The 25,074-nt window shown below is 40.6% G+C and overlaps 2 protein-coding genes across 3 annotated transcripts in view; both read left to right on the top strand.

Annotated features, from left to right (window-relative positions):
* Positions 1-25,073, top strand: part of LOC115782373 (metabotropic glutamate receptor 3-like) — a gene marked incomplete at its 3' end in the record, with an annotated part of 36,227 nt that extends 11,154 nt beyond the window's left edge. Inside the window, exons 4-8 of the mRNA XM_030732546.1 lie at positions 8,737-9,294; positions 10,451-10,594; positions 13,436-13,705; positions 14,196-14,802; positions 24,883-25,073. Of these exons, the coding sequence (XP_030588406.1) occupies positions 8,983-9,294; positions 10,451-10,594; positions 13,436-13,705; positions 14,196-14,802; positions 24,883-25,073 (1,524 nt within the window). The remainder of the gene's footprint in view (positions 1-8,736; positions 9,295-10,450; positions 10,595-13,435; positions 13,706-14,195; positions 14,803-24,882) is intronic.
* Positions 1-25,074, top strand: part of furinb (furin (paired basic amino acid cleaving enzyme) b) — a 183,842-nt gene that overhangs the window by 48,639 nt on the left and 110,129 nt on the right. The window lies entirely within an intron of this gene.

Raw genomic sequence — 25,074 nt, 5'->3', positions numbered from 1 at the left:
ATAATAATAATAATAATAATAATAATAATAAAGCCAGCACATAACCTTCTATAAAACCAGCTAAAATTGTTTGTTTTAAACTTTTTAAATTATGGGTACTTTTTTCTACACAATAAACAAATAAAATGTGTTAGTAGTAGGAGAGGGTGTAAGTTGCTTTTGTTACCTTGGGCTTTGCTTGGTGGCAACAGATACTTTTGTTTGTTTTGTTTGGTCATACTTAAATATGAAGCAGATGAAACAGGCAATATTATAGTGTGTACTTTCATGGCACTAATTAAGGGTTTAATCATTCAGAAACAAAGATTTTATCAACGGCCGTTGTCGCATTTCGATTTTCCAGTTTCATGATATTCCATTCGGGTGAAGAGTGAACTGGAGGTACAACAGAACAGCATTCACTTTTAGTTTACAATCATCCCTGAGTGCATGAATTTTGTATGAACTAACTGATGATGTCCAACCAATGGCTGCTTAAAATTAGGGGAAAATGCATGTACCATTTCAGTGAAAACTGTGGCACACATTGGAAAATTTATGTTTCGTGATGTAATTGTGGTGAGTTATTTCATTATTTATTAAGGTTAGTACCAGTTTCCAGTTTCCAAAAATAAGCTCAGGTCAAAACTACTCAGCATTTTAACTAATACATCCATATAAATCAAGGATTTTAATGCATCTTCAGTCAATGCTCTGCATGAAAAACCTGAGGTTTATTGTGCTCTACTTTAACCTCCTTGGAAACATTTTCAGTAATAAAAAAAGGGACAAAAAGATTTTCTGTTACACAGTGTGTGCTTCACTTGCACAGTTGCTCTTGAGAAAGGAAGCTGGGTTTGGGAACTTTCCAAGAGGTTATAATGAAGCAAACATTCAATTTCAGCGGACACCGTGAGAGCTGTGTAAAAGTGCTGGGAGATATTATTTGGCACATTTCTGGGAAGTTGACCTCAAGAACTGCCAATTATAGCAAAGCATAGTGTCAAAGCAGTGCATTGGAGGAACTGTTATAGTTTTAACTACATAAATACACAATTTAAAATTCCACAGCACACATCCATGAGCATGTGCTTACTCAAAGACACCCTCAAAACAAACACATAGCTACGTCTGCAGCCTTGTTGCAGTGCTGTGTCCTCAAAACTAATCTCGCTACAACATTCCTTTATGTGTTAGATTTAAAGTGGCATCTAATGATGATACAAGTTTGTGTTTATTATTTATTATTTTTAGTTTCGTTTATTTTATTTTTTTTATTTGAAGACCATATTTCCAGGAACTCCAGCTTTTTCGGGGAATACTGGAAATCATTCAATGAGGAGCTATTTTTCTCTCCAATGCAGACACATCAAGGATGTGTGACAGCTCTGAGAATTGATATAAATCTTTCATAGACACCATCAGTGTCATCCCCAATGTCCCCCCCAAAATATAGAAATTAAGTGGAATTAAATATCCATGTCAGGTAATCTCCTGTCAGAATTTGACAGGAACATCACAGTTATATAAATAATATATGTCCATATAAATCATATAAATTTTATGGTTCAAATGATGTATTAGTACTCCCGCCTTGCCTACAGTAAGCATTTATTATTTATCATATAACCGGATTCCGTATGTCTTTTGCATGTTTTTTTGACCACACTCATTCAGATCTCTGTTGGTTGATGTAGAAGGAAGCTAAGACATAGAAATAGTCTGCTTTTAGGTCAACCCCTCAGAGAAACAGAGGTGTGTGTTTGTGGATGTGTGTGTGTGTATGTGTATTTGAGTGCACGTGTGTGAGTGGGTGTTTGTCTGGGTGTGTGCACTTGTCTGTATATGTGTGATATCACAGAGCAGAGTAGTAAAGGTATGGCAGCCGCCTGCAGAAAAATTTGAGCTGCCTGCATCTAAGAGAAGCTTTCATCCTCCTACCTGCCCACTAAAGAGGGGAGACTTACTTTCTCACTCTCTCTTACACACGCGCGCACACACACACACACACACACACACACAAACAAGCAATCAAGTGAAATTTTACCATGAGCTTGCCCCTTGGTCTAGATTGATTTTTCTAGTCACAACGTCAACCTCCAGCTTCTTTCTTATCTCTCCCGAGGATTGCAAGAAAGGCATGAGTGGCAGAATTTAAAAGAAGAAAGCCATGTCTTACTCGGGTCTTATGAGTGACTTTTTATTGGCCAAATGCAAACACAAAGACACAGAGAAACTGACAGGATTGTTTCTAGGGGTTCACAACATGTGAGGCTAGGATCAGCCCTTCTAGTGATGAGGTCAGGGTTTGTGTGCCCACAATTCTGTTTACTTACGTTATTTATTTATGTATTTGTTTATATATTTATGGGTGAGTCCTGCGTAAATGTTATTTCACTGCATTTGAAAGAAAAAAAAAACCATTACATTATACATAGCATTCAGTTTTTAATCATACCTTCAAAACAATTTTTCAGGACAAAATAAACATCAGCAAGGCAGTTTGGCACTTTGGATGGATGGAAATAAACAAATGTTCTGCACTTCATTAGGTACACCTGTTCAGCTGCTTGTCAACACAAATGTCTCATCTGCCAATCATATGACAGCAACCAGTGCATTTAGACATATAATCTGAAAAACCTGAGAACCTGCTGAAGTTCAAACTGAGCATTAGAATATGGAAGAAAGGTGATATAAGTGACTTGGAACATGGAATGGGCAGAGTATTCCAAAAACTACTTATCTACTGGTATTTTCCCACGCAACCAACTCTAGGGTTTACAGAGAATGTTCCAAAAAAGAGAAAATAGCCAGTGAGCAGCAGTTCTATGGTTAAAAGGCCTTTTTTGTATTGTGTTACCAACTCATCAAGAGTTGGTAACACAAGTTACATTAGCTGCATTGCAGTTTTCGGTCGTCTTCTTCTTCTTGTGGGTCTGCGGTTGAACAAACCAGCTTAGAGCTGCATTACCGCCACCTACTGGAATGGAGTGGATCAGGAGTTAGAAAACAACCCTCAGATTCTATGAAGTTCTCCGTCGCTGCGACGGATTCCCTTTGACACTGAGTGGATCATCACTGATATGTTTTTCCGCCTCCACCGCTCTCTGCGTGTTTGTGTGTTGTGCTCGCTGTGCTGAGAATCAGCTGTTATTTTTTTCTCTACGTCAGCTCCCGGACATACTGCTAGCGAGCGCAGCTATTAGCACTGGTGACCGTCCGGTACCGGAAGGACCTCTTCTCCGTCAAAATATTTTTGATACTTTAATCCCTGATTAGTGACTAAATATAGACCTGCAGTAGAAACGTATTTAGGAGAATGCTTGTGAATATAAAGTATTACAAGATTGCGCTCACGCAGCCCCTAGTTTTTCAACATAAACACTGATGACGCAACAGCAGCAGTCAGCTGATTTACGTGCAGTCTGTCTGCACAAGCAAAGAGGCGGAGCCGGTGAGCTCAGATGGAGTGGACTAAATGTATTTCTAGTGTCCAAATGAAGCTTTTCCCCCTGTAACCACCATTAAACCTTTACTGGGAAACAGCTGGAGGTCCTTCATCAACCACCTGATCAGTAATTGAAGAAAAGAGAACTTTGTAGCTGCTCCATCCACCCTGTTTGTTTCACACAGGGAAAAACTGCAGTACGGAAGTTAAAATATGCAGATGAACTGTTAATACGAAAAAAGTATTTCTTATCCAGTTACTCGGGTAATCGATGGAATAATCAATAAAATACTCGATTGCTAAAATAATCAATAGTTGCAGCCCTAATGAAATTTGCAACATACCATAAGCCAATGCATCACCTTCTCACATAGGAGAAACAGAATTCAGGTGATAGAGCGATTGTTGTAAGTAAGTAAAGTTTATTTATATAGTGCTTTACACAGACAAAAAGTCACAAAGTGCTGTACAATAATTAAAACACAATGTCCAAAAAAAAAAAAAAAACAGAAAACACCATGTTAAAATGTAACATTACCATATTAAAAGAAAAAGAATAAAAATAAAGTCAACAGAAAGTCTGGTTAAACAGAAAAGTTTTCAGCTGTTTTTTAAAAGACTCCACAGAGTCAGCTAAATGGAGATGGAGTGGTAAACAGTTCCAGAGCTTTGGTGCCACTGCCTGAAAAGCTCTGCCCCCCTGGTCCTTAGTCTTGTATGTGGGACAACTAAAAGATTTTGATTTTGTTGTGTAAGAGACTGTTGGCTTACCTAAAATTGATCCAGGCATTTAAAAACAATTTTTAAAAATAATAATACAAAAAAGATCGGATTTGTATCTGTATCGGCGATAGCCAAATGTAAAATATCGGTATCGGACATAAAAAAGTGGTATCGTGCCATCCCTAGTACTAGGTAAGTTTTGTAATCTCTATTAGTGATCTGCAGGATTGTTTCACATGGGTCTTGGGAAGATTAAAATTTAAGACAACTTAGACAACTTAACTCATTGACATGTAGCCATACTGTTAGTTTTGCCAAAAACCTTCCACCCTGCATCAGCAGAAGACAACATAGAATTACTGCTTGCTTAACTAACATTACTCAATAAACCACAGGAGCTCAAATATAGGGGCTTTGTCACTAGCATAGGTTTCTAATATCCCCCACTACTGGATATTAGAAAGAACGCAGGTTTCAGACCCAGAAGCTACATCCATCTTTTATATACAGTCTACATTTGCTAGAGGGCATTTTGTATACACCTTATCTTTTGTTGTTACTGCTGTCATGACAGCCTGACAGTTGAAGACTATGTTTGTATACAAGAGGATGCTGTGCAGACCTATACCCACTCCCTGAGTCTCTCTACATCAAAACAGACAGCAGCAAAGGTTGAGGTTTGTCTGTGAATTAATTATGTTGATATTTCATGATGTTTATAGAGTGCTTCCTCTGTCCAAAAGTTTTGGCAGTAGCATAAGAACTGTTCATCTTACAGAGGAAATGTGGAATTCTGGGATATCTAGCGATCTAGTATTGTTTCCATCTGTTATTAAGTTCAAGGGGATGATATGAGATTTGAAGCACTGGTAACATTTTTTAAATGGAAGAAGAGCAGGGCATGAGCTGGATGGGTTGGTGTCCCTAATGATGTTTTGGGCTTTGTTTTGTTACACTGTTTGGTGTAACCGTTATGAAGTTAGACCAAACACTTTTTGCTGCTGTCTCTGCACTTCTTTGAAGCAGCCTGCCATCCTGAGTTGTCAGTTTGCCAAACCACACTGTGATAAAGCCTGTCAAGACACTCCCGATGGCACTCCGCTAAAAGTAGACAAGAGTTAGGGTACTCACGCCAAAATTCTTGAAATCCTCAGAATACAATCTCTGCTGTGCCTTCTTGAATGCGGTTAATGTTGAGAGACCATGTGAGGGTATCTGTGATGTGTAAACCAAGAAATCTAAAACTGTCCACAAGAGATGACCTACTGATGGAAATAAGAATAAGATTTTCTTTGATCTTTCTAAATGAGTTCTTTTGTTTTATTGATATTTGGAGAGAGATTTTTCTCTGTGCACCATATGGTTTTCACTTGCCTCCTATAGGCCCTCTCATCACTGTGGCTTATTAGTCTCATCTCTGTGGTGTCATCTGCAAATTTTATGATTCTGTTGTTGTCATATTTGGCAACAGAGTTCTGTGTAAACAGACTGTACACTAGGGGACTGAGCGAGCACCCCTAAGGCATGCATTGTAGATGAGAATGGTTTACCTATTCTCTCCTGCTTGCCAGAAAATACTATTGAAAGCAAAACTGTTATCAATAAACAACAATGTAATATATGTATTTTTCATTTTGACGTGCACTAAAGTAGCTTGCAAAGGAAATGAGAACAGTAGGCAAATTATAACGTGCAGAGGATAGCAAGAATGTTACTTTGATATATAATATAACCAATATATATCCATGCTCATCTTAATAACAGAGGTCAAAGAAAGAGGTCGGCAATTATTTCAGCAGGAGATGGTGGGTTCTTATGGGCAGGCGCCATTACAGGGGCAATAGAAAAATGGCAGTAAAAATCTTGGATAGCTGACTGCAACATGTTTTGAGGGATGCCATCTGGGCCAGGAGTTTTATAAGCCTCCTTTGAACAGTTTTAAGATCTGTCTCTGTCACCTGTAGATCAACTTCATTGGGTGGGCTCTGAACTGCTGTCACTGGCTCCAAGTTGTGAGCTTCAAAGATGGTATAAAAATTGCTAAACTCATCTGGGAAAGAGGCACACATGATGATAGCTGTGCAGGGCTTTGATAGACTTGGCTATTTGGTAACATTCCTTATTCCGTTATTTAAAAGTAGTGGTACACTCCCTCCCCTGGGGAATGTTGTTGTTGATCCAGGGATGGTTCGGGTATGAGCAAGTAATATTGGAATACAGTTATTCACAAAGAATTTAACCATTCCACCAACCTTGAAAAAGTTGTAGCTCTGGGGCCCGCGCTACTTTAATGTAGCCTTGACTGTACTGTCCTCACAGTCGGCTGCAAGCATTTCATTTCTGCTTGTAGACATGAAGCAAGAACACTGACAGGTAGTTGGAGTTCCCAAAGTGAGGTGAGGTTATTGCCTCTGGTTATGCAGGTGACATGCAGAAAAAGTTTTGGTAGCACAGATTTTAGGTTAGAGAATTCACAAAGTCCTCCTGTATTCTAATGGCTCTATACAGTCCACCCAGTACCTCTGCAGCAACATCTTGCACAGGGGATTATCCTTAGAGATAGAATGACCAGCACTTTATTTTTTAGCTGTTTAAAAAATGAGAAACAGCACTTAAAGGTTATTTAAAAATAAGTGCACAGTGACCTGTCAGTAAAGAAGAGCATGCCACAACTTCCTCCTCCCTTCCTGGACTCCTTCAGCATAAATGCAATATATCTGTGTATTGTTATTATAAAACCAGCATGCTGATGTTTAGGAGTTATAATGTATATGCTCAGTATTAAAGGTATTAAAGATCTTCCCATGGAAAACAAAACATGAACATCAAGTTACCAATTTTCATATCAGTCCATCCAGTATTTCAAACTATTCCTTTTCCAAAAATCTCAACTTCATTGTGACACCAGTTGTTAATTTGAATGGAAATCCAACTAGTAAATGTCAAGATATTTTGATGTTGGTAGTATGCATTATTCTCTGTACTTCTGATATGGCCCATCGTTGTGTACTGGTGTCATGCAGCATTGTATGTCATAAAGGTTTAGACAAAAAAGCAACTTACCTACCTGACTTTGTGGTTGACTGGTTATGGATAAAAGTGCTAACTGACAAGTGTGCCCTGTGGTAAATACAACTGTTTTTTTTGTTTGTTTGTTTTTTTAACCAATCTAGTCAGTATCATCTGCCCTTCTCCTTTGTGCTGCCCTAATTACTATAGCTACCAGATGAGTTTTGTCATTTTAACTTAAAGACACAAAATAATGCTTTCCCACACACCTGCTGGAGGTTGCTTAACAATAAAAAAACAATAAAATAAAGAACACACTATGTCTTTTATTTAGAGAGAGCAGTCCCTTAATTGCTATCTCTGTAACCTAGCTAAAAACTCACCCTGCAGGTTGAAATTTTAAATAACTCCAAATATTCTCTATTAAAAAGCCTAAAGACAACACCTGAGGAAAAAAAAATAGTTGTGAGCTTCAAAGCGGGTATAGAAAACTTACAGTAGCTCATTCTACAACATACTTAGCCTTATAGATGGTGAGACACTTTATTAATACCAGATGCAAAGGCTATAGTGCTGATAATATATCCAAAATGCCTACATCGCTACACTTCAGTTTGCAATACATGGATGCAGTCAGGCATCTTTACACAACAAAACTCTCCAGAGCTACTGAAGCTCTTGTATAAATCTTACTTTTACTCTCTAAGTTGTACTGTCCATGCAAGTGAACTGCAAAATCTGTAGAGTACATCTTTAAAATTAAACTCACATATTTCATATATTTTAGGCTGACTCTGACAAAAATGGAGGTGGAGCATGTTAGTGAACAAAACAGTCAAAACACTGCTTTAATTGAGTCGTAAGATGAGTAAGTAGCATCAGCTGTTGTTGGCCTCATTGTTGTCAGACAGTTTCTTTCATGGTAAAATGAATTCAGTCCTCACTCTGTAATTATGCAAGGGAGAGGGGAGCAATAAATCTGATAACACAAGCATGCACGCACACACATACACACACACACACACACACATACACACATGCACACATATACTTAGGGGTATAAACTCATGGACAAGCGGAGAATTGTTGGAACAGAGATGAGATTAGAGAAGCTTTTCTGATCTATGGCATGAGAAGACTTGGCTCATGTATCAACCAGCCATCTAAGCTGGCTTATCCTGATACAACCAGGGGCAGACACCACACACGTGTGTACGCACACGCACACGCACACACACACACACATACACACTTATAATAAGAAAGTTTACTTGGTGATGTAAGGGAGGAGGAGGTTGGAGAAGAGTGGGGTAAAATCTCCAAACAATTCCATATCCCTTTTAGTCATGGCCTTGCTTTGCCTATAACGCAGAGATGACTTTGAGCCCTTTTTAGCAGTGTCCCCAAACTCCACTAAAATGTCTACTTTGCTGTCTTTCTACTTCATTGTACCACAAAAAGTATTTGATCGTGCCGTTTTTGACAGCTTTTAGATTTGCCCTGTCACATGTGGACTGACAAAGTTACATCCCTCCCTTTCTCCCCTCCTCTCCTCTTCTTTCTTTTGCAAGCAGAACTGATGCCCAGATGGTGTGCCCCTCCATGTGTGGTCCAGTTCAGCTCAACCTGACCGTTTCATGGGCCTCAAACCAACCCAAGCATCCACGGCCACTGCCTGACTCAACCCCACTCCGCACTGTGCTGTTCATTTGTAACCCCTCACCCCTAACCTTAACCCTTAGCCCTTCACTTCCCACCATCTCACTCTCTGTCACGCTTCTTTTTGCATTCTGACAATCCCAGCCTTCCGTGAGCACAACATGGTGGCCCGCATTCCCTTTCTTGTTTTGGTCATGATGTGTCAAGGAGTTTTGCTCTCAGACCCACCTCAGTCACGTCGGGAGATCCGCATCGAGGGTGACCTGGTACTGGGCGGCCTGTTCCCAGTGCATGAAAAAGGAGCTGGGATGGAGGAATGTGGGCGTGTGAATGAGGACAGAGGAATCCAGAGGCTAGAGGCCATGCTGTTTGCCATAGATAGAATCAACACAGACAACACTTTGCTGCCAGGGGTCTCCCTTGGGGTCCACATTCTTGACACCTGCTCCAGAGATACCTATGCACTTGAACAGGTGGGTGAACAGTGTCATTGTGCATAAATTCATCTCTCAATGGGAGATGAATCTGTACAGTGTTTAAATACAGTTTTCAGTCATATGAGCGTTTTCCTTCTCACCCAAAATTTTGTCTGCCCATAAAACCATTAAACAAAATTGGTGATCACATTATAATCTTTTATGCACAAATCAAAATCAGTTTACAGGACCTTTAACACGTGTTCATTAAAATAAATATATGGCAGCACTGAAAGTAATCAGATCCTCACAAAAATGCAGTGAAATAATGAGATCATCTGTGGTGTAGTATTACGTTATCTACATTTATCTGTGAATGCTGATGTAACTTTTAAGGCACAGTACAGTTAAAATCTAATTAGGTAGTGGTTTTGTGCTCCTGGGCGACTTGAACTTTTGCTATATTTTGTATTTAAAAAGTTGCTCAGCTAAGTAATTTGTGGTCTCAGAAGTTAAATGTGCAACCTTTCCATTTTAAATTGAGTAAAACTATAGGGTCTCATTAAAAGGTAATATTCAGGTGAAGTAAATGTACCTCAAAATTCTATTTTATTCACAAAGGGAAAAGGATATTGCCTCAAATGATAACAGCAAATCCTTGATGAGAAAGATAGATTGAAGCTATTTTCGATGGGGGGGAAATGAGCCAGATAAAAAGAAAGGATGGCACTTTCCCCTCAAGGATTGTTATCTTCAAAAAAAATCTTCTTATTGCTGAGCTATTTAGGTATGATGCATCTAGTGATCTCACGCAATGAGCTCTGTGACTGATTGTACAAACCTTGAATTGTTGACATCTGGTTTCTCTAAACAGGTTGTAGATTTATAACTTGTTTTCCACAGGACTTGAATATGGTATAATCTGCCTTGATCTCTTATGAGTTAATTTGCAATATGGACCCTGTACTGTAAGCATCAAGAACCCCTAGTGTAAAGCAAGACTTTTTTTTAATAGACTTTTATAGTCCCTTCAAAAGATAGAAACTTTGCATTAAAAAATCTTAAAGTATTCAGCCTTTATTCATGTAGCACATTTATTACAGAGAAAATAATTCAAAGGCTAACTAAGCATTAATAGATTATATAGACCATATCATACCCAATATGATGCACTGCACTTGTTATAAAATACCTATGCTCCTATGTTGCCCAGGCTCTGGAGTTCGTAAGAGCCTCACTCACCAAGGTGGATGACACAGAGTTCATCTGTCCAGATGGATCATATGCTTTGCAGGATGACAGCCCGCTTGCTATCGCAGGAGTCATAGGAGGATCCTTTAGTAGTGTCTCTATACAGGTAACAAAAATACAGAAGTAGTTATGCAAAGAACATTCACTGTGATCATCTCCCATGACCAAGGGTTAAAATGACATACTCCATTTTCACTGTTTTTGTACTTGTGTGTGTGTGTGTGTGTGTTTCTTAGAATCAAGCTCCATGGTTGTGCTCTCGTGTGTTTCCCCAGCCCTTGTAGCTCTTGTCATAGAACTATGTAATTTGCATAGTTTAGCATAAAACCTCCTTCTCCCTTACTCCTCTGTGACTGCACAAAAGCCTCCTCCTATCAGTCCTTAAATCCCTAATCTCTGCAACTGTCTCTCTGTCTTCTCTTTCTCACCCTGCCCTGTCTTTTTCTCCTTCTTCCATTTTATATATTGCTTTTTACCCTTCTCTAAATCTTTGCTCTCTTACTTCTCAAAACTTCCTCCTTCTGTTTTTTTTTTCTTCATATTTATATGCATTCTGAGGCATCCCTCCTGGCTATTTGGGGAGATCTCTGTGTATGCTGACCTCAGCCCCCTTCTTCTCTTCCTCCCCCTCCTTCCTGGGGCAGCCATTGTTAACACATCTGCACTGCCTCTTGTCCTTCATCAGAAATAATTATCCTTTGTTTTCTTGCAGCTCATTTTTGTTGGCCTTTGTTGCTGTTTCTTTCTTTTTTTATATAACTTAAACAGCAACAGTGTTTACAAGACCTGAACTGTGTTCTTCTTTGTGATCTCATGCCAGTGAAGCTAATCCAGCTACTCCTTCATGCCTCTCTACTCGGCCAGTCTGTTGCTTCCAATGAAGTAATAGGGAATTATTTTATGTTTAACCATGCACAACTAAACTCCAATGCCTTGAAGGCATTTACTTAGCAAGCATCATTCCTCCCCTCCATTCATTCATGTGTGTGTATATGTCTCTGTGCGTGTGTCTGTGCGTGCACATGTGTGACTTGCATTCCAAGCAGAAAACACATAGAACCCCTCCTCTGCACCATTTTTCCTTCCTTCACTTTGATTTCTTTCCATATCCATTGCTCATATTCAGCCCGTTCCTATGCATTTCTCCCTTCCCTCTCTCTCACAGGAAGGGAGCAGCTTTCACTAACAGAGTAAACTCTCCATGTCCCTACACACAGCCCTCTTAGGTAGCTGGTCATTGTTCAGTGGCAGGTAATGGAGCAATGCGGTTACATTTTGCAGCGTGACCTTCCGTGACATTTAAGTCAAGTGCCATCTTAAACCCATAAAACCTGCCTGAAGAACTATAAGCAGCCATCAATGCACGCACGTGCTAGTGTATGTCAGTGCAGGTGTCTGTGTATGTGTCGACCTGTTCCCGTGCACATCAGTGTATGTATGTGAGTGTGTTTTCTAATCTTCTACATTATTAGTCTAATGAGATTCTGACATGTTGTCAAAACAGCTCATCAGCTGAGCTATGAATGAAATATAGAAAAGCACAGACTGATGCGCTCTAAAAGGATTAAACTGAGGCGAGAACAGAATGGCTGTGTAGTTTGTGTTTATTTGTGGCTGCGTGTGCATGTTTGATTGTGTATGTTTACGAGTCTTTGTGAGCATGAGAATGTCTTCCAATTATATCTCTACTGTTTGTGTGACACCTGTGACTGAAGCTGCAATGAAGAGAACATGACCAAATCCCAATCAATAGTAAAAGAGACTATGATATAGACTCTACTAGAACCCAGACAACCATCACTAATGAATGATTCACCATGTCCATACATACTCGCTGCGTTGTCTTTTATCCTCACCTTATGCAAGAAACAACTTCTGTCAGCAGAGACCTTCAATATATGTTGCCATTTTTTCTTTTGGTTAAAAAAATGAAAGACAATTTGTTATTTTTTTCAGCTTTTATTAAAAATATTTGTCAATATGCCATGCAATCAAAAGGTAGAGATCCCTTCCAACAGACAAACAAAGCAAGCAGCTTTAGCATTTTAATCTGATGCTTTTGTTTTTTTTATATATTTAAATACCTGTGAAAATTGCTTATGCTGATTCTTAGCCAACACTGACCTATTATGCTCATTTTCAGCTCCATCTTTTTATTTTTGGACTTCACTATTATTTATCTTCTACCACACCTTCATTTTATTCCCTGGTTGTCTTGTGAAAAACGAAGTACACCCTTACTGCTTCCATAGGAATTGAAAGCAGAAGTAGCAGCCTAGTGCTGCCAATCAAATACACTTGATTAAGAGACAGTAACCAAAAACATTCTAATAAATATTATGCTAACACTGGCATGCAACATGCTTGCAATAACAATTCTAACATACTGCATGTTCTCCCCGTGTCTGCATGGGTTTTCTCCGGGTACTCCGGTTTCCTCACACAGTCCAAAGACATGCAGTTAGTGGAGTTAGGTTAATTGGTGATTCTAAATTGCCCATAGGTGTGAACATGAGTGTGAATGGTTGTCTGTCTCTCTGTGTTAGCCCTGCGACAGGCTGGCGACCTGTACAGGGTGTACGCTGCCTCCGCGGCCCTGAAAAGGATAAGCAGAAGACAATGGATGGACTTTTAAGCAGTCTATTCTAATTCAACTCAGGATACATAACATTAAAAGTATATTTTAAAAAAGAAATATGGCAGTTCTCAGTTTACTCATTTATTCCTGATTCTTCTCCATAATTTTACAGTGTTATCTGCAGCAAAATATTAAAGTTATAATATTAAAATATACTTTATCATGTCATACCAGCAAGCGCTATGAGAATCCAGGCAAAAAAAATATCAATCAATCAATGTCAAAATTCTAATTTTAAAACAGTTGTGATAGTTTAATTTTACAAGAGTAGGCTTGGAATTATTCCACCTGATTTATGTCTTCCCTTAGGTTGCCAATCTTCTCAGGCTCTTCCAGATCCCTCAGATAAGCTATGCTTCAACGAGTGCCAAACTCAGCGATAAGACGCGGTACGATTACTTTGCCCGCACCGTGCCCCCTGATTTCTACCAGGCCAAAGCCATGGCTGAAATCCTGCGGTTCTTCAACTGGACATATGTGTCCACTGTCGCATCGGAGGGAGATTATGGGGAAACTGGAATTGAGGCATTTGAACAAGAGGCACGCATGAGGAACATCTGTATTGCCACTTCAGAGAAGGTAGGATGTAGAATTAATTTGCATAAGTACATGTCTGTTGTCCAATCTGCATGAATATGAGGAGCGAACAGAAAGGAAAAACCAAAAAAGCCAAAACTTTAATGTGGATGTATGTATGATGTATGGCCTACGGCTGCACTAGTAACAATGAACAAGGTGCTAAATTTGTGAGCTTATAAAAGTTTGTCTTTATGTCTTATCTTGTCCTACACCAAATGGGGTTTAATATTACACTGGTGTTATCAGTCGTGAACCAGAAAATGAAAGCTTATCTCCAAGAACTCATTCTGGGTGCTCTCACAGTCACATTTTTCATCTAATTTGCTACAGAGACGCATATTGGTATGAGACTGTGAGACATCTTTTTGCACAGTTCCTCTTATGATTTATGGTGATAAATAATTACAAAGAGACCATAAACTTATTTAAAAGCAGGAGGAGCATACAGTATATCTCTTATTACATTACAGTATGTCTCCTATTTGTCCAGGTGGGACGGTCTAACGCCAAGAAGTCCTATGAAGCTGTGATCCGTCAGCTCCTTCAGAAGCCAAATGCCCGTGTGGCTGTTCTTTTCCTGCGTAGTGACGATGCCAGAGAGCTGCTGGCAGCTGCTGCCAGGCTCAACACCTCCTTCATATGGGTGGCCAGCGATGGCTGGGGTGCGCAGGAAAGCATTGTCAAGGGAAATGAGGTCACTGCTGAAGGAGCCATCACGCTTGAATTAGCAGCCAATCCCATACCAGAATTCAACCGCTACTTCCTCAGTCTGAACCCTGTCAAAAACCATCGTAATCCCTGGTTCAAGGAATTCTGGGAGCAGCGGTTCCAGTGCTCTCTGGGAGCAGGAGGGGGAGGTGTGGGATTGGGAGAGACACCTCCCCCACCATGTGATAAGGACTTGTTAATGGACAAGAATAACTTTGAACCAGAGTCCAAGATCATGTTTGTGGTGAATGCAGTGTATGCCATGGCTTACGCCCTCCATAACATGCAACGTAGTTTATGCTTCAACACCACCAAGCTGTGTGACAGCATGAAGGCCTTGGATGGGCGCAGACTCTACAGGGATTACATCCTTAATGTCAGCTTTGCAGGTAAGAAAGCTATAGCATGGCACACAGAATGAAGAGCAATAAGGTGCTGAAGTTTTATGAAGAATAAGAAGTAAATGTTGGAGAGGACACTGGTAGAAAGATAGCAAGAAATAGATGGGATTTTCCAGGGCCTAGTTAATAGTCCTCTGTTGAACAACACAGGGATGTTATCCTTCTCCTCAGCCAAAGCATCCAAGAACATAAAAAGTACTGAAACAAATCCAGTTAATTGCTATGTATTGTCAGAGCCAGCTTGCCATTGACACCTATTACCCATGCGTAATTGATACGACACTTGAAAGTTGCTTTGAGGAATGAGAGCTTCAGTTAATCCGTCAGCCATATTCTTCTCTCTTGCACTAATGAGATTGTGTGTGTTATAATAGCTCCTATAGCAGGCTGCCTGTCTGTCTGTCAGTCTCTGTAGAGTTGAGAGTGAAGAGACAGAGGATTGGCTTGACTGACAGATGGCGTACAAAGGAAGCGTTATAAATAAACTGCTGTGTCTCAGGGACTGACACAGGTTTAGAGGTGCTTATTCCTCCACCAACCGTGACCAGGAGCAGACATCAAAACAGCCAGACAAACAACACTAACACGGCAGATTTGCCATGGGACGCTGGGGAGAGAGAGCAGCACGGATGGATAGAGGACAAGAAAATGGCATCACCTATGAAGGGAGGGGGGAGGAAGCTTACAGATAAGAGTGACAGGCAGACTAAAATGAGAAAAGAGAGTTTGGGGTAAGGTAAGAGGGAGTAAGACAGAAAAAGAGATAGGGAAAGAAGGAGGGAGAGAACAAGTGAGCAACGAGGCAATTCCGGAGTGGGACAGCATGCGTCAGCAGAAGAAGAGAATTCTCTTTGAAATTCCCCATCTTCATTTCTGCTACAAATCAAAGTGGAGCATTTCTGTCTGAGAGGAAGAGCAAGTATAAGAGTGAAGAAATAGTCAAAGCAATTGCAGTTGCATCTTCCACTTGGCACAGATGATCCCACTCTATTATGGAATACATACAGTGAGAGATGGTAAAGATATGCAGATTCACACACACAGAAAGTTTAAAAATGCTCTGGAGTAAGTTTTGGGCTAGGGGAGAGAAAAGCAGGGAAATGCAGAGGACAGCAGAGGAGAGAAGGTGTGAATCCCTCTGTGACTTCCCTACATCTCTGTCTGATAATACACTCGCTCTAACACTGTTCCTGCCTTCTTTTTTAATACTGATATGTGTCTATGAGGCACACGTCTTTATTTTGCAATTGTAAGGAACAACAGCAAATACAAACATCTTGAGTTCTTTACAATGACAGTGGTGACAGAATGACACGCCGTTGTATTGGTAAAAATGCATTCAGTGAAGCTGTGCTGATAAGAGCTAAAACTGTGGAAGACGGTACAGTTAAACTGGGAAGTTGCGGCAGTGTTTGTTTTGAGGTATCAGTTCGCCCAGAATGACTCACTCTCGCTCTCTGCTGTACATATACATCTTTCCAACTACAGTATATAAGGAAGAAGCTGAGGTGAGTTAAGGTTGAATGTGGGGTATAAATACTGCAGCATCACCATCCGCAGTGCTCTCAGTCTGAACTGTAGCAGACGGATAACCAACACTCTTCAGTGCTCTCTGTCTCTCTCCTATTGCCTTCTCTTATGCACACATGCAGGTTTATTGGAAAGTCTTTGCATTACATCGAACTCGGACCTTCCTTATATCTTCATATTGTCCCCAATGACTGTGTCCTTGACTGTAATAAGGCTGTTCTTTTTTTTTGTTGGGTTTTACTGACATTGTATCTGGTGCCCTAATGCACTATGCTGTGTTAAAAGCAGTGTTTTCATAGGCAGCTCTCTTCATCTAATCTCGTCTTGCTAGTTGCTATGGTAATGAAGCCGACACTATTGCCAATTGTTGAAGTGATCCGGTAGATCATGGGAACTGCTCCTTCCTAACTAGTAACAGACACAGAGGCATATTTATGCATGTTTATGAGGCCTTGCTACATGGTTCATACACAAAACATAGACATACGTACTAGGGTTTAATCCCGGGATCCGGGATTCCCGGGAAATGCGATCAGAACAATTTCCCGTTTCCCGGGAAACGTTAGACGGGAAACCGGGAAAAAAGTCGCGCGCGTCGATTTGACTTTCAGAAAGAAAAGAAAGCTTCAGAATGTTAAATTTAAAGGAAATATTGAGAGAAGGGTTCGTTTAATGCGAAAAGCATTACTCTTCATTTCAGGCGCGTTCAGCCTCCGTTTAAGGCTTCAGCCTTCATCTCAAGCGTTTTAATAGAGGTATTACACAGTTGTACTTTTTTCCTCTTTAATTTGTTGAAATCGTAGGCAATGTGTTTACCCTAAGGTATTTTGTATTATATAATTTCATATTATTATATATTGTTATATTGCATTATATAGCCTATAAAATATGCCTGCCCTGAACAATAAAGAAATATCTGTTTAACTTCGAGTGTTTCTTTTCCTCGTTTGCAGCCGCTTACTAACAATCATGAATTAGGATACGGGCCTAATGTGTGAAGAAATTATCATGAAATAGATTGCTTTAACATATTTCACTTTTAAAATGGAGTTGAGTAAAATGTATATTTTTTAGGCTATAATGATTGGCCAGTTTTTCAATAGACGATTCACAGCGAACCTACTTTAACCCTCAGACACGGTGTTATAAATTTGCTGTTGCCAGAATGGCAATGACCAAGTCGTAGTGCATTACTCAAGGCCCTGTGTTATGCCATATTATAGTGAAGTACGGTAGTTAACTTTTCAATGACTATTACAGCGTTCCACTGGTGGAGATATAGCGCAACAGATGTCGCCACGACAGCGTGGCTGAGCCTTTATCAATGCTGTGGAGATGAACCGTATTGTTTTGTACCAGCAGTTGTAAAATAGCTTGGTATAATTCCATGTACAATGGAGGAATATTCGAATTATATTTGTTAAGGGAGTGTTGAGGAACGATACAACACCGCATAGCTCGAGCACTCGAATGCCGAGATGTAGGTTTTATTGCGTTAATCAAGCCGACGTTACCCCCTACTGGGCATAACAGGACATAGCTGGAAAGCTACCTCTACAATATCAGAATAGGTTAAGGCCGACACAGGCTACAGAAGGCCTAATTAAAATAAAAAAATAAATAAACTTTTTCCCGGGATTCCCGGGAAATGGCTCGTCATTTCCCGGGATTTGATTCATGTCATTTTCGGGAAAAATATTAAACCCTAATACGTACACACAAGAGACACATAAACACCTTCATAACAGTCTTTTTTACAATGAGGCGGCTTGAAATGCTTGTTTTTCTACCAGCATGAAATTGCAGACACCCCCAACCCACACACTTCTCAAAGCCATCATTCAACTCCCACCCACCCACCTCCCCGATCTGCAGCAAACAGATCAGTATATACACACATGCATGCAGTCTTCTGTTCAAATAGTGGTGATAGATGTGATATTCCCCCTTCTCTGTGCTTGTGTGTGTGTGTGTGTGTGTGTGTGTGTGTGTGTGTGTGTGTGTGTGTGTGTGTGTGTGTGTGTGTGTGTGTGTGTGTGTGTGTGTGTGTGAGATATGTCTGTGTTAGCAGAGGCGGTGTGCCTTCAGGGCCATATTGAGCTTGCTGCAACATTTAGATGCTGGTGAACAACCTTCACTCATTTTCGCTCAGTCGTTGTTTTTTTCCTTCAGTCTCTTTTCCTCTGTCTCTCTGTCTTTGTCTCCGTGTGTCTTTCTGTCACTCTTTCTCTCACCCTTCATCACGCTGTCTTTTCTATATCTTTGTCCCCTTTCTTTTTCTCACCCGGAAAGTGTCCTACTCTCTTCTACATTCAAAAACAGCACATCCCACTCAGACTTCACAAGGTTGCTCTCCTGCCTCCACTGCCTCTCTGCGCCAGTCTGCTTCGCCACTCCTCTCCCTCACTTTGCTCATCTGTCCATCCAGCCTTCACCTATTCTCTGTTGATTCCTCCCTCTAAAGGCTTTCCTCCATCCACCTATATCTCAGCTACCATGACATCAGTTTCTTGCTTTTCACTTTTGCTATCTCCTTTCTCTTTCTCTTGTATTCTTCTCCCTCTACTTCGCTTGTCACTTCCCTCCTTTCTTGCCCTTATCTTGTCTCTCTCGGCTCATCCACCATCCCAGCACCTTCTGTTTTTCTCTTGCCATTTCTTTCTTTTGTCTCCTCTATCTCACCACCTTTCTTTCAGTCAAGCCTCAGCTCTCTCCTGCTGCATCTTACCTCCTATACATTTCCCTCCCGTATTCTAGACTTCCTTTTCTCTACCCTATCTGTCCTCTGTTCCCCTGTGGCCTGTTGTTCTGTGACCCAGGCAGTGTCTCCATCCCCTAGGACCAAATCTGCAGGGAGAACAAATATAACTAATGTGATGTCTCTGTGTGTGAATTTGTGACATATGAGTGAATACCTGCATATATCTGTATATACTAAAGGGATATGAGTGCGTGTGTGTGTGTGTGTGTGTGTGGTGTGTGTGTGTGTGTGTGTGTGTGTGTGTGTGTGTGTGTGTGTGTGTGTGTGTGTGTGTGTGTGAAGTCACGCACAAGAAAGATTCAACCTCTCCACATGAATCTGTATACTTCACTTTCAACTGCTTTTAGATGGCTTATTCCTACTTATTCATCCCAAGCCCCTTTTGCCTCCCCCTCCTCCCCCGCCCTCACCCATCCGCCTTTAATACCCACAGTCTCCCTTGGGCTTTGCTTTAGCCCGACATGGCCGAGAACATAATTAATTTCTCAGCTTCTGAATGAAAAGCCTGTTTTCACCATGCTTCTAATTAAGCTAGAATAATAAGGTGTTTCTCAAGTTAGTGGGAATGTTAAAGTGTTTCGCAAAAATTAAGGTTCTGGTTAGGCTGCCTTATAACTACAGTTTGTCTTGCTTAACTTAATTTGCCCCCCCCCCTTTTTCTTTTTTGAATTTTTGTTTGTTTAATATCCAGTGCTCCCAGCTGTTTAATCAACTGCACTTGCAAAAATGAAGGACAGAGTTTGGTTGACAATGCAGTAATTCCTCTAAGTAAAACAGCTGTATATTTGCACTTGGTTGGGACAAAGCAGGACTTTATTTTGCCCAACCTGTGAGACACTGTTCCTAGTGTACTTCAACGTGGAAAATGGGTTGGCTGACAACATTGCTCAATGTCAGTGAGGCTTGGTCCTTTGGACGCTGATGACACTTCACAGGCATGAAAAGTCACTCGAAGCAGTAGTGCTGAGAGCTATGCCTGCTGTGGGTCTCAGCTGGACTGGCCTGGGCCAGTGGGAAGTATTGCGTGGATGAGGCGACACAGAATGGCTTATAATACTTCTTTAGGTTGCATGCATTACAAGATGTGTTAAGACACCACATGAAAACCTAAAAGCTGCTGTTAGGAAGCATCTCTGCAGTCATTCCTTCAGTTTATTGTTCATCAGAGTAACATGATACAGAAACATCTTGTAGAAAAGTAGCTGACAGATCAAGTTCCTTTTAGCCACTCTGCTCACTTATGTGTTTTCAGCGACACTAGCAAATGGCAGTGTCAGTCTGTCAGCCTGTCTGTTAGTGCACAATTTGGTCCAAATATCTCAACAACTATTAGAATGACATTTCAAAGAGACATGCATACTGTCCCAAAGATGAATCACAATAACTTAGTGTGTTACACTTCAGGGTTGGGACATCTCACAAATTGTGTGTATACAATGCCAGAGTTGCAGACACAGACCTGTCAGAGTGCTTTTGCTTTGCTAAAATGAGGCTGAAGTTCTGTTTGTTGTTTCAGCTGTTGAGATGAATAGAACTTTACATACTAGAGATGCACCAATTGCAATTTTCTTGGCCAGTTTGGATTTCCAATTTTTTTTAAAGTGTGCCCTGCCAGTACTGATTTTCCTAGTAAAATAAATGATAAAGAAATTATAAAATTAACTTTACAGTTTCCTCCAAATGGTAGTAAGGTATAGGTTCTTGTCTGAATAAAACAGCTGAAAATTAAGTGCTCTGCTACTGGAAAGAGGTACAAATAATTAACTAAAAATGAATTGCTCTACACCCACCTTCATCTGACATATTTTCCCCTATCAAACAAAAGCAGAGGCAGCAGATTAATGTAACAAAGTAAATTTCAAGTACTTACATCATTTTCCAGTATGTTTGCAACTTCACTTTTTTCTCTTCTTCACTTGTGTCCATAATTTTCCTCTTAAATGCTTTGATCCTTTGCTCATACTGAGGCTCGTGCCTATACTGCTGGCTTGTGGCTGGTTCTGAGCTCTAGATAGCTTTAGCTTTATCCTCTTTGACTTTGTTAGCATCTTTAAAATGTCCATTAGGGCCATGTGATTAGGTGTGTTTTTACGAACATTATCACACTGGTCCCCCCACACTATACTTTGGCGAACTTTGAAGAGTGAGAGAACAATGAAGAGCTTCCACGCTAATGATAAGTTAGCATGTGGCTATGAGTGTGCGCCACTGTGTGTATGCTGCACATGCACAAAAGAGAACAGCTTGTAATCGGACATATGGCCAGTCACTACTCTGGGCAGAGAACTCTGGAAATTGTCTGACTCTACTCCCTGGCCAGTTGATCAGTGCATCTGTATTTAATACCTGCATCTTCATAAGATAACCTAAAGGATAGCTATGAGCATCTCTGAAGCTAGAGTTGCATACAATTACAGTAACTTTCCAACACAAAATAGCTTTGATCAGCCTCTAAGACCAGGAAGGAACATGCCTGCAGACATGCATGGAGACAGTTCTAGAAACCGTTGACAAGTAGTCATTGATACACTGATATAGCCAAAAGTATTCACTCAGCCATCCAAATCATTGAATTCAAGTGTTCCAATCACTTCCATGGCCACAGGTGTATCAAACCAAGCAAATAGGTATATGCAGACTGCTTCTACAAACATTTGTGAACGAATGAGCCACTCTCAGGAGCTCAGTGAATTCCAGCGTGTACTGTGATAGGATGCACCTGTGCAGCAAGTCCAGTTGTGAAATTTCCTCACTACAAAATATTCCACAGTCAACTGTTAGTGGTATTATAACAATGCATCAGATGCTTTGCATTGTGCTTGGTGATGTAAGGCTTGGATGCAGCTTCTCGGCCATGGAAACCCCTTCCGTGAAGCTCTCTATGCACTTGTTCTTGAGCTCATCTGAGGGTCACACGAAGTTTGGAGGTCTGTAGCAATTGACTCCGCAAAAAGTTCCTAATTGCTTCCACATAGTTATAACAGTTGACTGTGGAATATTTAGAAACGAGGAAATTTCACTACTGGACTTGTTGAACAGGTGGCATGCTATCACAGTACCATGCTGGAATTCACTGAGCTCCTGAGAGCGACCCATTCTTTCACAGATGTTTGTAGAAGCAGTCTGCATGCCTAGGTGCTTGATTTTATACACCTGTGGCCATGGAAGTGATTGGAACACTTGAATTCAATGATATGGACAGGTGACTGAATACTTTTGGCAACGCATAATTTGGCAAACAGGCTGCAAATTTAGGCTGATAAATATTTATGAATCATTTAAGGTAATATTGTGCTCTAGGTTTTTATAATTCACAGAAGGGAAATCAAATATACTTTCCCTCTGGGCTATTTAAAGGGACAGTTCACCTGACTAATTTTTCCAGTAATCTGTAGCAATAGACTTTCTATCTACACAGGTTGCCCATTTTTGTGATAATTATCATAGAATGCTAACAAACTAGCAAAGCTAAATCTGCTAATACTGTATATCTGCTATGCATGAGTATGTTAGCATAGTATTTATTTTTTAAAAATTCTGGTTATTATCTCAAAAGTTCAAGTTAAATGTTTATGTCAATAAGTTGAAACTGAAAATTTTAACTTAGCTCTGCCTGGCAATTTTTTTATTCCCCCCACCATGTGGCAGAAACAAGCTTCCATACGAATCCACTAGCATGGCTATAGACACTTAGTCCTATCAAACAAAAAAATCCTTGTTTTTTTTTAAGTTTAGTCTACGATAGTGATGGAGAGAGAGAGAGAGAATTTTGTCCATCAGTCAAGAACCTGTGCTGCATGTCTCCACTCTCTGCAGTCAGTTGCATCTTGGTGGCCTTCACTAGCTCTAACTTGCACCCTCATCCACTTTCTTGATAAGCCATTCTGTCATGTCAGCGAGGTCACTGATGTTGGAATTAAAGAGGAATCACCAATCCTTAGAGTCTATTGCTGCCTGAATGTGATCTGTTAGAGGGATGTCAAGGACAAAACAATGCATTCAAATTGGTCTGTAGGCCAATACTGTTATCTCTTTTGTCTGTATTACATGTAATTATCGCATGCAGCTAATTAGGCCTCAGCACATATCTAAGGTCCTAATAAGGTGCAGCTATGATAATTAGCCACTGGCAACATATTCTTCCAGTATGTATGGGTGTTTAAAAGGAGGAGGGCTCAGCTTGCCTTATTGCTTGTGTCATTAGCAGACTTATTATCTGGCAACGTGCAGCATAACGGATTCATATATCTCCTTTATCTCAAGATATTATCAGCACCTTCTTATTGAAATCATTTTCATTTAGCTGTCACCCTAAACATTTAGCCGCAAAATCCAAAAAAGACTTGACAGTTAGAATTTCCTGTGACAGAGGGAGATGATGAGAGGAGAAAGATAGAGGGTTGTGCTGTCTCTGTGATTTATGGATTTCATAAACCCTAACCCCCTCTGCTGCCATCTGACACGCCATTCTTTTCTGAACACACTGAACTATCACAACAATAGCACAGCTTTAGCCCCTGTCAGTGCTGCGTGCACATACGTCCACATTCGCACACACCCGCAACTAACAGCAGGGTCAGAGCTTTGGTTCTGTCAGCACTGCCTCCCACAGAGCTCAGAGCAATACCTTAGCCATCAAACTGTAAAGTAAAACCTAATCGAGCTTCAATCTTGTGTGCACATCCTTACCCGCACACATGCAAACTTTCCAGCCCAACAGCTTATTTGCAATCTGTATCCTGATTCACTCTACTGATCCCAGGCTGTATGTATGGAGAATGAATTTGGCCCACGATTTATTCAGTTACACAAAGACAAAGCGATACGAGGAAGGCAGCATAGTATCATCAAAGCTGCTGTGAGGACTGAGAACCTTGTTATAAATTGAAGAACAGTGCTTTATAAACCCAGTATACACTGTGATTTCTCTAGTCACATCATCTTTTGACAAGCCGGCACCGTATAACACACAGGCCTATGTGTCAGCAATACAGAGCTGACTGCTCTGCGGTAAAGGACAGAAGTGGCACCACAGGAGTGACATACACTTTGTCTGTGTCAAAACAACCAAGTTTCAGCACTGTCAGGTCCAGCGGTGCCTGCAAAGCATCAAGAACTTACTGTTTTCCCAGTCTATAGCCCTTTTCATTTGTTTTTGTTTTAATGGTGACCGCACATCCTGCCAATTTTACAATCTCTTCTGTTCCCACATCCTCAGGGTAGATGGTAATCCTTTCATAACAACATGTATACAAACCAATTTGGCAGTTTCAGCAGTGTACCTCACTTACAGAAGAGACCCAGAGGCTAAATCTATCAGTGTGTGGGTAGCTATAGCATTACCCAGAGATTCAATTCTCTGCTTTCATGCCTATATGGCTTTATGGGCAGCTTGTTAATGATGCATCTGGTAATAAACTTTATCAGATCTGATTTTAGATCAGCAATTTTGTCCCTAGGTGACCTTATGGACAGGTGGGAGGCCAGTGACACACACATCACCAAGCACACTGGGCATTTATAGCCTCTTAGAAAACACTTTTGTGACTGGCTGGTCTTCAGTAATGAAAACACTTTTGTAGTGCCTTTCACTGTCTGTTTTGGACTCCTAAGGCTTAGCTGACCATTGCTTATTGTCCCTCTCTTCAGTGCTGCTTTTAAAAGGCATCAATGAGACCTCAATAAGGTGATTGTTTGTGATTGTTAAGCTTTGATCTCCTTTCCCACTGGGTTTATCACCTTTTTTTCCACTCTTTGTCTCTTTACACCCTCTCCAGCCCCATTTTCTCCTTCAGGCAGTGAGACAGTAGTGAAGTTTGATCCCCAGGGGGATGGCATGGGCCGATACAACATCTTCAGTTATCAGCACTCTGGCGATCGTTATGGTTACGTGCCAGTAGGTGAATGGGCAGAGAGTCTAAGTCTGAGCAGTGATTTAATTCACTGGCCAAGAGAAGTAGTGCCCACCT

The sequence above is a fragment of the Archocentrus centrarchus genome, chromosome 6 (assembly GCF_007364275.1).
Source record: "Archocentrus centrarchus isolate MPI-CPG fArcCen1 chromosome 6, fArcCen1, whole genome shotgun sequence".
NCBI lineage: Eukaryota > Metazoa > Chordata > Actinopteri > Cichliformes > Cichlidae > Archocentrus > Archocentrus centrarchus.
This window is presented reverse-complemented; position numbering and strand designations above follow the sequence as displayed.